This window comes from Aethalodelphis obliquidens, unplaced genomic scaffold (genome assembly GCF_003676395.1).
Source record: "Aethalodelphis obliquidens isolate GAN/ISIS:26980383/991018 unplaced genomic scaffold, ASM367639v1 scaffold48, whole genome shotgun sequence".
NCBI classification, from domain to species: Eukaryota; Metazoa; Chordata; class Mammalia; order Artiodactyla; family Delphinidae; genus Aethalodelphis; species Aethalodelphis obliquidens.
The window spans coordinates 8293888-8308533 of record NW_020837992.1 but is presented as its reverse complement, the minus strand read 5'-3'; the positions used below and the strand labels follow the sequence as shown (position 1 = coordinate 8308533).

General features: G+C 40.7%; 1 protein-coding gene across 2 annotated transcripts in view; it reads left to right on the top strand.

The window, feature by feature from the left end:
- INTS7 (integrator complex subunit 7) overlaps positions 1 to 10875 on the top strand; it is a 91394-nt gene extending 80519 nt beyond the window's left edge. For both annotated transcript variants that reach the window (XM_027082927.1, XM_027082928.1), the window contains 3 exons: positions 5285 to 5383; positions 6763 to 6948; positions 10425 to 10875. In XM_027082927.1, the coding sequence (XP_026938728.1) occupies positions 5285 to 5383; positions 6763 to 6948; positions 10425 to 10712 (573 nt within the window). In that variant the 3' untranslated portion in view covers positions 10713 to 10875. The remainder of the gene's footprint in view (positions 1 to 5284; positions 5384 to 6762; positions 6949 to 10424) is intronic.
- The last annotated feature ends 3771 nt before the right edge of the window (positions 10876 to 14646 follow it).

The following is a 14646-nucleotide window of genomic DNA, read 5'->3' as shown; positions in this document are numbered from 1 at the left end:
TTGTTTTCTTTTGCGGTACGCGGGCCTCTCACTGTTGTGGCCTCTCCCGTTGTGGAGCACAGGCTCAGCGGCCATGGCCCATGGGCCCAGCCGCTCCGCGGCATGTGAGATCCTCCCAGACTGAGGCACGAACCCGTGTCCCCTGCATCAGCAGGCGGACTCTCAACCACTGCGCCACCAGGGAAGCTCCCCTCTGTGCCTGTTTTGTAACAGGGTTAGTACAGTACCTACATCATAGTATTGTTGTGAGGATGAAATGAGATAATCCGTGAAAGCACTTAGCACATCTGTAGCTGCTACATAGTCACACTAACATGTCAACGCTGCTCTACCAGAATGCAGATAAAACTTTTTTTTCCCTTTTTTAACAATTTAACTAAAGTTGCAATTGTTCTCAACCTTGGCTACACATTAGAATCACTTTGGAAGCTATTTAAAAAAAAAAACCATCAATATCCAGGCCCCACCCAGGCCAGTTATCTTTGAATCTCCGCGAGGCCCAGACCTTAGTATTTTTAAAAGCTCCCAGGTGATTCTGTCATGCCACCAGGGTTGAAAACTATTGGCCAATTAAAATAGAAAGAACTGGGCTTATTTTCTGACTATCAGTAAATCAGTTCCTGCCAGGTGATGCTACTGCTGTCCTTTAATACTCATGTCCACTTAGCCTACTGAATCTGCTACCTTTGGCACTGTTGAACGTCTGCTGTTTATCCCCTGACTTCCCAGTCACAGGACAGACTGACACTCTCACCCAGATTTCCTCCTCCCTGTCTGGCCATTCTCCAGTGTTGTATTGAGTTCAGGTTCCTATAACAAAATAGACATAGTGGCTTAAACAACAGACATTTCTTATAATTCTAGAGGCTGGGAAGTCCAGACTCAGGGTGCCAACCAGTTTGTTTTGTGGTGTGGGGTCTCTCGCTGGCTTGCCAGCTGCTGCTTTCTCGCTGTGTCCTCACGTGTTGGAGAGAGAGGGCCTCTCTTCTCTCCTTTTTCTTCTTATAAGGGCACTGATCCCATCACAGGGATCCCACCCTCATGTCCTCATCTAAACTTAATGACCTCCCAAAGGCCCTCCTCCAAATATCAACACATTGGGAGTTAGGGCTTCAACATGTGAATTTAGAGACGACAGCACATTCAGTGCATAGCACTGTCTTTGAACTTTACACCTTGGAGAGTTTCTCTTGCCCTGCCTACACATTGGATACTGGTATTTCCTGTAGCTCTCTTCTGCCTCCTGCTGTTCTCATTCTGAACTCACCATTTATCAGGTGTTCTAGAAGAAATTGACAGGATGTGTCATTAAAGAGTTAAATTAGATTTTAAGGTTAGATACTTTCATTTGCACACTGCTTTCCATGTAAGATTGTCAATAGATATTTGCTGAATTGAAATGACACAGGTAGCTGTTTGATACTGAGACTGGTTGCTAAGGAAGATTGTAAAGATTATCTTTGTAGGAAGTAGACATATTTATGTGAGACATTGATTAAATTATTTACATGTATTTCCTCTAAGCTCCACCCTAGGAAATTAAATAGATGCCAGATAGTACCTTGAGTTTGATAGAGTTCAATCCACTGTGTCTCATGGAAAGAATGGGAATTTTCTGCCCAGTAGGTACGCAATACAGAGCAAAGAGCCCTAGGGTCAGATTCTACCTCTGCCACTCAGCAGGCGTGATTTTAGACAAATTTCTAATACCCTTTTCTATGATATGGAAAAATATCTACCTCATAGGGTTTTTGTGAAGTTTAAATGGAATAATGCCTAATGCCTGGCACAGTGGCTGGCCTGGCATATAAGGAGTGGTTAATAAATGTTGATTCCCTTTTCCCCCTTTCCAAATTGTATTTTATAGATTTGATACTTTCTGAACCCAAAATTCAGTTTAACAAGTATTTATTGAATCCTGTGAATAGAAAAATGACAAAGAGGCTCTTCCCTCAAGTTGTCCATAGTCTGATAAGAAAGATTTTGTAAACAAATACAATACAATATATGTGCAATAATAGAGGTCTGCACAAAGTAGAGTTGTAGCACAAAAGAGAAGGTAATTCATGTCAAAGGATAGGGGAAATGGGGTGAGGGTGCACATCAGAGAGAAGAGGTATTTGCATATGAGTTTTTCAGGCAGATAAGGAGGTGTAGAGAATTTCAGGCAGGGAACAACATGTTCAAAAGCAGAGGCATGAGGACTTCCCTGGTGGCACAGTGGTTAAGAATCCACCTGCCAAAGCAGGGGACATGGGTTCGAGCCCTGGTCCAGGAAGATCCCACATGCTGCAGAGCAACCAAACCCGTGCACCACAGCTACTGGGCCTGCGCTCTAGAGCCCGCAGCTACAACTCCTGAGCCTATGTTCCACAACTGCTGAAGCCCGCAAACCTAGAGCCCATGCTCCGCAACAAGAGAAGCCACTTCAATGAGAAGCCCGCGTACCGCAGCAAAGAGTAATCCCCACTCGCCGCAATTAGAGAAAGCCCGTGTGCAGCAGCGAAGATCCAAAGCAGCCATGAAGATCCAACACAGCCATAAATAAATAAATAAATTTATTTTAAAAAAAGCGGAGGCATGAAATAGCATGATGTCTTCCGGGAACAGTGTGTTATTGCTGCAGCATAATGTGCAGGCTCGGGACTAGAGAGGTCAGTGAAGGCCAGATGACAAAAGGCTTTTAACACAGTCTTAAGGAGTTTGGACTTTATCCCGTAGACAATGGGGGCACTCTTTAGGAATTTTAAATGGGTGTGGGAGAGAAGTGGTTAAGCTAAGACTGTACACTATTGTTATGTAGAAACAGAACAGGTAATGGCCTGGAAGCCATGAAATTAAAGGAAAGAAGAGTGGTTACAAGACTTCTGCAGTAATCCAAGGTAGGGGCCAAATTGATAAAGTAGGAGCAAGAATGAGAAGAACAGATACATAAGAAAGATTATTTAGGTGTGATATTTTCAAGGCTTGGTTTTGGTTTTTTGTTTGTTTTTTGTTTTCTTTAAATTAGATGTGAGAGGATGGAGACATGACCTCTGGGTTTCCAGCTTAGGTGACCAGGTGCACAAATGGTTGATCCTTGACTGAGACAGAATACAGAGGGGTAGTGGAAGAAGGTGGTTTCATTTTTAAACATGTTAAACATTGGCAGTTAGGTAATAGGTTTGGTGTCAGAAGGAGACAGGCTGGAATGCATGTAAAGTTGAGGTGTTGTGAGCATATAGATTCTTAAAGTCCTGGGAGTGAAGAAAACTGCCTGTGAAGAACAAACGGACTGAGAAGACAAAAGGACTAAGGAGAGCATCAACACTGAAGGAACATACAAAGGAAGAGAATCTTAGGAAAGAAGATGGAGCAGGGAAGAATCAGAAGTGAGGGCAGGGGCCGTTAAGTAGAATTTCATGGAAGAAGAGCATTATCAGGTGCCACAGAAGTGTCAAAAAATACAAAGGCTGAAAAGTATTCAGTTTGGCAATGAAGGGAGTATTCATGATGGGATAGTCCTCTTACCGGTTTACTAATCATGATATGTGATTTCACATCTCCAGACTGGTACTTTGATAGTAATCTGCAACTAACATACGTGTTGAAGTGTGCCCAAGGGGCTAGTGGTCTCAGAGGCAGTCCTGCTTTCCCAGTGGGGAATTGCAAAATCCGCATCTATTCTTTTAAAAGGGAAAATGGTACCTTTTTGCCCTGGAACAGCCTGAGGTCACTTGTGGTCCTCTAAATCCATTCTTTAAAGATGTTTCTCTCCTTAAATACTGTTGTGGCATCAAAGGTTCCACCACAAGTAGGATGTCCGGGCAAATGCATCTCAGATCCCTTGTGGCGAGAAGATGAATAGTGCCGTTTTAGCAGTTAAACCTGAGTAGACCCAGTGTCTCTAAATCCGTGTTGTGGTAATCTCAAGTAATAGACCTGGCATTTATATTAGGAGTCTGTCAGGCACAGAATGTTCAGTAATCTGAAACCAATGAGGAATGGATTCTTCTGGCTTTTAGCCTTAATGCCCTACTTTTTAAAAATGTTTATAGCAGAGGCACTAGGTGATACCCTGCTTGGAAGCAGGAACTTAAAAGGACAGACAGCACTGTATAGTGGAACAGTTTTCAGCCTGTGGCATTTTGGGGGCCACTGAGAGAGGAGTAGACTGAGGAGGGGATGGTAGACCAAGCAGGAATGGTTCTGGGTCACCCAAAGTTACAGGTGTTCCGGTACTGTAATTTTTTTTTTCTATTAAGTTTGCAAATCATTGGTGAAATAAAACAAAATCACTGAGTGACCTAGTCAGGTGACCTAGGTTCCAGTCCCAGCTTGTTCCATTAGTTGTCTGGGTGACCTGTGTCATCAGCAAAATTGAGGGTTAGACTGGGTGATCTTTAAAATAGCTTTGATGGTATCACAGGTGTATACTTATCTCCAAACTGATTAAGTAGTATGCATTAAATATGTCCAGCTCTTTGCATGTCAGTGGTACCTCAAGAAAGTAGTTGAAGATAAACAAATAAATAAATAAAATCTTTGAATTCTTAAATTCTGGTTCTATGACCCCTTTCACTAAGACTCGAAAGATTCGTTAGAGTAGTTCTATTCCTCTGCAGTTAAGCTGGGATTTTCAAAACTCAGTTAAATTTGTGAAATAGATTTTAGAAAGAAGGTGTTTTATTTAAGTTTCAGCGATCTATGGAGTTGGACTATATGGTAATCTGTAATCTGAATTCCAGTAAGTTTCCACCGTTGCTCTATCTCTGGAGGCTCATGGCCCCATGAACAGGGAGGCCACCTGGTAGAGATGGGATGAAGAATGAGGCAGTTCCAAGCCAGGGTTCCACAGGGATTTGGACTCGAGCCTCAAATGTCAATATTTTGCTCTGATTTTTTACCATATACCTGCTCTTTATCATATTTTGTCACGTGATAGTTACTTTATACTTTAGTATCTAAAATAACTGTATATATCTAGTAGCTCTAAGCTCTATAGAAACGCAAACTTTGCACACTGCTTGGTCTTGAGGAGTGTGGGTTTTCTTGTGGGTTTTCTCTGTCATTTTTTATTGAATATATTTCAGAATAAAGTAAAAATCTGTAATTGTCCTCCTTGACATGAGTGATTTGATAAATGTATGCAGTTCCTGAGTGTTATGTCTCTTAACCTGATTGGTGTGTACTTTTGTAGTAATTTTATGAGCATTTGTAGTTTTTACACTTCTTCCTGAAAGTAACTATTTGTTGATGAAATTTGGAAATTTATTTTCATTTGATTTTTCTTTTTTTTCCCCAGCATACAGCATGCCTCTGCAATGCCATCATTTCTTTGCTGAAAGTTCCTCTTTCATTTCAGAGATATTTTTTCCAGAAACTGCAGTCTACCAGCATCAAGGTAATATAGAAAGAACAATCAGGTTTAATATAGTTTAATACCTTCTTCTGAAGATTGTAGGGGGCATAGCTCTGCTTCAGGATCTTACCTTTGGTTTAGACAGAACTTATACTCTTCAGTTGTAAGCCTTTCCTCCCTTCAACAAGTGATTTGGGAGTTAAACCCTCTCCTCTCCTTTCTTTCCTCATAGTGCCAAATGCAGTGGGACAGGCATTTGGGTACCTCGAGCTCTGTCCCTGTCTTCAAGAATGAGTTGGGTGCTGTTCATCATAGTAGCCCACAGGGATCTTGAGCTGAGTCCATGTCTGATCAAACTATTTAAATCCAACTTAGAATGAATCAGGTCCAGTAAAACATCACCAGCCCTATCTCCAAAGCACTTTTGTCTACAAATAACAAATTTTGAGAAGCTGGGCAATGAGTAGAGTCAGTATTTTAAAATATTTAAGCCACTCAAAATTCAAAAGCTATTTTGATTCAAAGAATGAAATTGTTGGGAAAGGGGGGAAATTGTCATTTGTAAGAGATTCCCTGGATTATCCCTATCAGTAAATGTCTTCAGTGCACTTTTGCATCCATTTGAATGTTTTTGATTACAAATAATAGAGCATTCCATTTGAAAATGACCTGAATAACAAGGAAAATTGATTATATAGATAAGAAGTCCTAAGGTAAGATGTCTCCAGGGTTCAGTGGCTCAACAACGTTATCAGAAAGACCCAGTTTCTTCTGTATTTTTACTTAAGCAAGATTTGAGCTTTCTTTAATTAAAGGGTATTTAGGATTCTTAATATGTTTTTAAAGAAAAACTGACAGGTTAAAAATGTCATTTGGTTTATTTGTGGAAATTGACTTTTATACCATGTTGACTTGATAGCGTATGTAATCCTAGAATTCTAGATTCATTTACATTTGAATTTAGTTTATTTAAAATTACCTAAGACCATAGAGACAGCAGCTGGACGTGAAAATTTATATAGTGCATTTCCATACTAGAGTTGGTTCATTGTCAAAGAAATGCCCCACCTCAGAAATTGGGAGAACAGTGCCCTTGCTATTCTCTAATCCTCTGTTTCCCTCAAACAGAACTGGGGCTGGGGGTTTAAAAAAACAAAACAAAACAGTGGTATTTAAAAGGAGGCATTAGGGATAAGGAACCCTTGACTTTAAAGGTACATCTGTCTGGTTGTCCCAGCACGGTCAGGTCATTGCGGGTGTGTGTGTGTGTGTCTCGGTGTGTACGTATCTGTGTGTATGTATGTGTGCCTGTGTGTGTACAAGTAATGTTTTAATCTATAATCAACAATTAGCACAGACATGTTTGTTGTAAGGAAGCTTGCTTTTGGTTGTTAGCATTTATTTTAATGTTGGCTTTCCAGCTTGCCCTGTCACCATCCCCCCGGAACCCTGCTGAACCCATTGCTGTCCAGAATAACCAGCAACTGGCGCTGAAGGTAGAGGGAGTGGTCCAGCACGGATCTAAACCAGGACTCTTCCGCAAAATTCAGTCTGTCTGTCTGAATGTTTCTTCCACACTGCAGAGTAAATCTGGACAAGACTACAAGGTAATTTAGAAAAGAGGCAGAGTTGTGATGCAGGTTTTATCAACTCATTGATGGAAGTTTTCCAGTCTTTTTTCATGGTTAAGCAGATTGCAGTTATACCTCCCAAGGGATCAGATGGACATAAGTTAAAAGTACGTATTAGGGTGTAAGGGGGCTGATAAACAACACTTCTCTTTTCCCTGCCCGAACCAGTTGATAGACAAAGCATCCAGGCAGGCAGAGATCAAAATATGAGTGTCACTACTGTTAGAGCTGGGGAGAAACCTAGCTCAGGTGCCTGGCAGCAAGGACTGCCTAGCCTTGTGGCTCTGAATTGAGTTTTCCCACCAGCCTCCACCAGTATACACAGAGCCTGCCCCTATAAAACTGGGAGGAGCAGTACCCTGAAGCCCAAAGAAGAAGGGAGAGAGAAGGTGCGTAGCTCCCCAGGCCCAGTCCCCACCCCACAACTTACCAATCAGTAGGATGCACCTTCTCCCCTAGAGACCAGTACTGTTCATCTAATGAAAGGTCCCTCCACATGGAGGGAAGCATCAGGAATGGGGAATAACTTCTCCCTAACCCCCTGACCCCAAAAGAACACATCTATTTATTTTTCCTTTGTTTTAAGTAAATTTTAGCATGTTCCAAAAAAAGTATACTATATTGGGCTTTCCTGGTGGCACAGTGGTTGAGAGTCCGCCTGCCGATGCAGGGGACACGGGTTCGTGCCCCGGTCCGGGAGGATCCCACATGCCCCGGAGCGGCTGGGCCCGTGAGCCATGGCCGCTGAGCCTGCGCGTCCAGAGCCTGTGCTCCGCAACGGGAGAGGCCACAAGAGTGAGAGGCCTGCGTACCGCAAAAAAAAAAAGAAAGTATACTATATTGACATACAGTGATCAGATGAAGTAAAATCTTTCGTTAAGTGTTTAACCCTAGAAATTTGCTACTTTGAGAAATCATGAGGTAGGTTAACCAAAATCACACCTGCTTTGTTAGCCAAAGCTAAGATTCTGAATCTGTGCCTGTGAAACACCAATGTTCCAAATGTAGAATGTTCCTTTCTTTAGACATCTCTTTCTAGTCCCTTGGTGGTTTATTCACAGTAAATGGAACAAGTGAACAAGTGCACAGTTGTATGAACAGAGTTGTTTAAATGTCCAAATTGGTTATGTCTGGGTTTATTTGTGGGCACCCTTGAACTGAGGTCCAGAGCAAGGAAAGGGATATCAGTAAAGATATAAAATGAGAGCATTTTATTCTCTTTGGTGGTTTTAGGCTAAAAGGCCAAGGGAAGGTCTGGTTTAAGCCGTTACTACTTTCCTTACTTTGGTAACTTTCTCTCTCTCTCCGGGGCTCTGTACCCACTCTGAGAAGGCTCAGCCTTCATTCTCTCCCTCTCTTTTGACTTCGAGGGCACAAAGCATGGCACCTTATGTAGCCACTCAGTAGATATTTGGTGAATAATGAAAAAAATCATTTACTGTATTTAGTACAACTCTCTTATGTTTCAATGATCTCTCTTGTCACAGAAGATCATAAGGAGAACTTACATAGTCAGCTTATCCCTTTCTGCAGCTCTCTGCTCATTTTGAGTTTGAAAGAACGGTAACCATGATTCTCTTTGTTCTTGTATATAGTGATTTTTACTGTTTTTAAAAAAACCATTCAAGTCGAGAAGTACTACTGGTCTTCTCATTGTTGACTTACCTCTCAAGAGGCACTGGTTAAAGTCAAGAAGCTGACGTAATAAGCCAGGTAGTACATGATTGCTTTGTAATGTTACTTGCAGTGAGTTTGCAACTTAAAATGCATCATGCGTTCAGAGTGATCAGGTTGCCTACTAGGCCTATTTCTGGTCCTTTTAAGGAAGTTCTTGTTTGGTGTGCATATTCTTTACGGAAATAAAAATCCTACAGAAGTTGAATGTGCAAACAAAAAACAAAAAAGGACTTATAAATAATTTTAAGATCTTGAATTTGTGGTGACTTCATTTCATTAATGTTACAGATCGGTGTCTCTGGAAAACTGACCTCATGATAACTGCTTATTGAGACACGAAGCTTCAGGGCACATTTATATAATTAGTTACACAACAGAAATACACACATAAACATAGAGCAATCTAATCAAATATTCATTCTGATAACCTGTATATGCATTCTTAGAATGTCTCTCTTGACATACTTCATCTTGGGTACAAGAAGAGATACACCTGCAGGTGTTACTCTGTTCTTTGAAGGACAAAGGTATGAGTATCTAGCTAAATACATAAACGAATGCATAAATCTGTGTTTCATAATATGTTGTACTGCCCATCTGAACAAAACACTGATTTTTAAGTAAGCAACATGCAAGTTCTAAAGTTAATTTGTTAAAGGAGGGAAGAATCACTACATTACTTAAGTAATATAAAATCAGACTACCTAGGAGGGGAAAAACCATATATTTGCATAGCGTTATGTTCTTTTTTAGTCTTTCAGATTTTAAACTCACTGAAACAGGTGGTTGCATCCAGTTTCTTTAGAATATCTCTTCACAGGTTAAAGAAAGATGGGAATTGGAGTTGGGGTTGGGTGAACAAGGAGAGGGGAGGAGAAATTTCTCTTTTACCCTCTTAGGGTCTCCAGCTAGGCCTAAGATTGAACTGACCTTAAGGCAGATTAACAGGAGAAAAGCATGCCAGTTTTATTAGAATTTTACATCTATATGGGAGTCTTCACAGGAGGATGAAGACCCGAAGAAGTGACCAGAACAGAAAGCTTAGATACCTTTTAGTCACACAGATGATAAATTCCTGACAAAATGGCAAGACAGAGGGTTTGGGGCTAGGGACAGTAAGTAAAATGACTAGGAGATCTGTTGGGGCATTGGGGGAGACTAGTGGAAGATACGGGTTATTTTCTTAGGTTGGTTTGTACAGATCCATCTCAACATCGATTCCCAGTCTCTGGTGATAGTCTTCTCTTTTTTGGTATGGGGGGTTTACCTTTCTCATGGAAAATTTGATTTATGTTTTAGGTAAAAAGGGGCAGGTCAGAGAGCCCTTTCTGTATCTGTTGTTTTTCAAGTGCCTTTAGCTCAAAATAATCGCTGTGCCACAGCAGCGTATTTGGGGTGGCGTGTTCTGAACTGCTTCCCAAGGCAGAAAGGCCTCATCAGAGGGGCTGAGAAAGCTCCTTCTACTCAAGCTCCTTCCAGTGAGGAGGCAGTGTTACCTGATATTAAGAGTGCGGGCTCTGGAGTTAGCCAGACTCTTGACTCCAGTCTAGAGTTTTGTTATCAGATGCCAACATCATCACTCATTAGCTGTATGACCTTGGAGAAGTTACTTAACCTCCCCACCTCAGCTTCCTCGTTCGTGAAACAAGGATAATATTAGTACCTACCTTTTGGTTGTTTGCAAAGATTTAAATACCACCTAAAACAGGTCCTGGCTCGCAGCATGCACTCAGGAAACGTTAGCTATTGTTATTTCACGATTTTTTTCGTTCCAGATACCCATTGACAATATGACCAATGAGATGGAGCAGAGGGTTGAGCCTCATAATGATTACTTCAGTACTCAATTCCTGTTGAACTTCGCTATCCTTGGCACACACAACATTACAGTGGAATCTTCCGTGAAAGACGCCAACGGCATCGTATGGAAGACTGGTCCCAGAACCACCATATTTGTAAAATCCCTGGAAGACCCTTATTCGCAGCAGATTCGCCTGCAGCAGCAGCAAGTCCAGCAGCCGTTACAACAGCAGCAGCAGCGAAATGCCTACACGCGGTTTTAGCCGTGCAACAGAGGCACTACAGACTTTCCAGGAACTGAGCAAATTAGCGAAAATAGTTTGCTTTTTCATATGGATAAAGGTACAAAAGTTAGAATATGGAGTCCGTTTATTCATTGGTTTCTGTGATAGAACATTCTGAAAAAAAATTTTTCTTAAAAATTTACTTGGAGAAATCATTGGGTTCCTAACTAGAAAGATTTTTTTCCCCTTATTTCTTCTTAAACCAAGTCCTTCATCTCCTATTCAGCACTTTCATTGTTTTGCTATTATTACTTTTATTTTTGCTGAGCCTTCTCTTTTTCTTTCAGGAAAAGTCACATATTGGGATCATTGAATTAGTAAATTTGCCTGCTTTCCTACCAAAATATATCACTTGCTGCCTGACATAGACCTCTAATTCTGAGCTGGGCCTTTGGAAGTTCTGACCAGTATGTGCCGGGTTTACCCAGGGTAGTAGAAACTGAGTACTCCCGTAGTTGGACTTGAAAGTGTCCCCTGAAACATCCAGTGTTGTGGATTATGAGAGCCTGCAGTCTAGCAGAAAGGAAACATCCTGCCGTATTATTTCAACCGTTTACCTATCTATTCTCTGCTAAAGCAATCGTAATTTATTGTTTTAGTATTTAATTGACCCAAAAGCAACTAACAATTACATAGAAAGATTGGAAATTAATAATTTGTTTTTTCTAATATATGTGCAATTTTATGTCATACAGACTTTTTTTATTGTTTCTAAGAATGAAAAAAATCACATTTAATGTTAGGAGGGCAGATCTTTTCCTTTGATTGGTTTAGATTCTTCTTGGCAAGTTAGGTAACGCTAACCCTGATTGTCTAGAAACAGCAGTCTTTATAATACACCCTCAGTTAGTTGGAATGCTCAGGGAATAGAAGTTTTCTCGTTAGCCAGAAAACCCCCTTTTTTTCTATGTCAATACTGGTGGAAAACCATTATAAAATATCATAATAATACACTTTCTTAACACAGTATACTACATGTAATTTGACTGTTCTTTCTTGATTTGGGATTGTTCAGTGCTTCGGGGTCATGATTTCTAGACATCAGGGATCACAGGATTGCAGACACTGCTCCCAAGGTGAAGCGCAGGGCACATTCCTTGGAAGTTTCCTTTTAAAATAAATCTCTCAATTGCTTTGCTCGTTTTGCCGTTTTCTCTTTAAAGTCGACATTGGCTCAAAGGAGGGATAGAGTTTAAAGGGAAAAAAATGAGTTTGGGGGATTTGTGTGTGTGTGTAATGTGGCCTCTAGGGGTGAAAGAGATTGGCAGGCAACTCGTGTCCCTCTAAGATCTCTTGGCTTCATGAGCTATTGTCCCAGCACAGCACTTCTTCTGCCAGTGGCCAGGGCATTGTCATAAAACGTGTGTAAATCTACAGTGTCCACTGTGGTTGATGTCCAGATGTACGCAGTACATGATGTGCACAGGCATGACAACATCTGGGAACATAAGCCTTAGGAAGAATTGCTAGAGAGTAGTGGGGGACGTGTGCAGGACCTCTTGCCCTTCTACCAGGTGTGGAAAGAGCTGACCGGAAAGCCTAGGTTCCACTGTAGGCTCCAAAGAGTTAGCCCTGTGACCTGGGCAAGTGTCATCATCTCTGTAGATGGAAGTTTCTTTGTCTGTAAAATGACTGGATTAGACAGGACCTCTTGACTCCAGTCTAGAGTTTTGTTATCTGAAAGACTAAAGACAAAAAAAAAAAAAGTTCTTTCTTAAATTGAAAAAATCTTTTTTCTTTTCTTTTCTTTTAAAGTGGCTATTTTCAGAATGAAATTTTACAATGTTAATTTTAGGTTTCTGGTGCTGTTTCAAGGCAGAATTGTCTGAAAAGAAGCAAATTTTGTAAACCACCAATTCCCCCAGTTCACTTTGAGACCTTCCCGTATTTTATGTTCTTAAAAGATAGGCTTTTGATAGCTGTAGTTATAAACTGATTGATTTGGTATATTATAGAGCCCCTGGCACAAATTGGAAAGGAATTATTAAAATAAAAACAAATCCAAACAGTTTGGAGTGAAAAGTAACTCTGCGAAGCAAAAAAGGCTATTTTATTTTAGGATGTCCATTAGATCTGGAATTAGGACACTGATTTTATTTTTGATATAATATCTACTGCATTTTTGGCATCGACTGTTAAACAGTTATTTGAGGTGGGGGGAAACTGTGTTTATAATTTCAACAGTACACTCATGAATGAAAAGGAAAAGAATACTCAAGGAAAGATGCAGAAAAGAAAGATAAACATACTGATTACGAAGTGAACATGTTCCCTGATTTTAGAAATATGAGTAATAAGGGCACTGGCTGATTGATTTAAGAAGACAGGACTGATTTTTCCCAGTATTTAGTGACTTTGCAGTATAACCTGGTGGCTAAAAGCCCAACCTTTGGAGCCACTCTGTCCAGTTCCAAACCCTAACTCTACCTAACTTTGTGGCCTTGGATGAGCTACTTAATCTCTCTATGCCTCAGTTTCCTTATTCCCCAGATCAGGAAGCATAATAGTGCTTCATGGGTTAGGTGTGAGGATTAAGCAAGTTAATACAGAATTGATATATATAAAGCAGTTAGAATGTGCCTCGCACATAGTAAGCAGATACACATGAGCGTTTGCTGTTATTATTACCGCTATTACTATCCTCCCTAGTATTATTTTTCACAGTGTTAGATCAATTCTTTTTTTTTAATAAGTTATTTTATTTTATTTTATTTTTTTGGCTGTGTTGGGTCTTTGTTGCTGTGTGCGGGCTTTCTCTAGTTGCAGCGAGCGGGGGCTGCTCTTCGTTGTGGTGTGTGGGCTTCTCATTGCAGTGGCTTCTCTTGTTGCAGAGCATGGGCCCTAGAGCATGCGGGCTTCAGTAGTGGCAGCATGTGGGCTCAGTAGTTGCAGCTCACATGCTCTAGAGCGCAGGCTCAGTAGTTGTGGCGCACGGGCTTAGTTGCTCCGCGGCATTTGGGATCTTCCCAGACCAGGGATCGAACCCATGTCCCCTGCATTGGCAGGCGGATTCTTAACCATTGCATGACCAGGGAAGTCCATAGATCAGTTCTTAACCTTAGCATTTTATTTATTCAAAATAAAAGTTACCTTTTCTCTGCTAGTCAACACACATTTAAGCTATCTTCCCTCATATTCATTTTGGGTACCTTGATTAAGAACAAAATAGCTTAATGTTGACCTAAACAAAATGGAATTTCTGTCTACTGCAGTGCTGAAATCCTATTTAATTAAAATATTTAAAGAAAAACGTACAAAGAAAATTATGAAAATACTTTCCAAAAGTACTGATTACCTTCAGTAGTAACGGCCATAGTATATCGACTATTTAGAAACTAAAGTACTATTGTAGTCCAACTTAAACTAAGAGATCTTGTGATGCGGCTTTCCGGCTCAAACCCACCAAGGTAGCAGGTAATTTGCAACTGAAGGCTGTCAGTCACTTTTCACATTGAAATATGATTCAGAGAAGAACAAAACAGCCAAACAAGATCTTCAGTCTAGGGTCCCAGAGATGTCAGTTTAAGTTCTATTTATACGACTCACTTGCCATGGATCCTTGGATAGGTCACTTGATCTTTTTGTGCCAATACATGCCAGCAGTATACTGAGAATAAGATGACCCTGCCATCTGGTATACAGAGTATATGCAGAGCTGTCTGACAGAACTTTCTGAGATGATGGAAATGTTCTAAGTCTGTACTATCCAATATAGCCACTAGCCACATAGAGCTGTTGAGTATGTAAAGTAAGCCTAGAGTAACTGAATCGTTTATTACTTTTAATTCAGTTAAACTTAAATAGCCTCATGTGGCTACTGCCTGTAGAACTGGACAGTGCAAGAGTAATAAGTGAAGAAATGAGATTCACTACTACCTTAGGACCTAGATAGTCCTTAAGTAGGTTTCTAGAT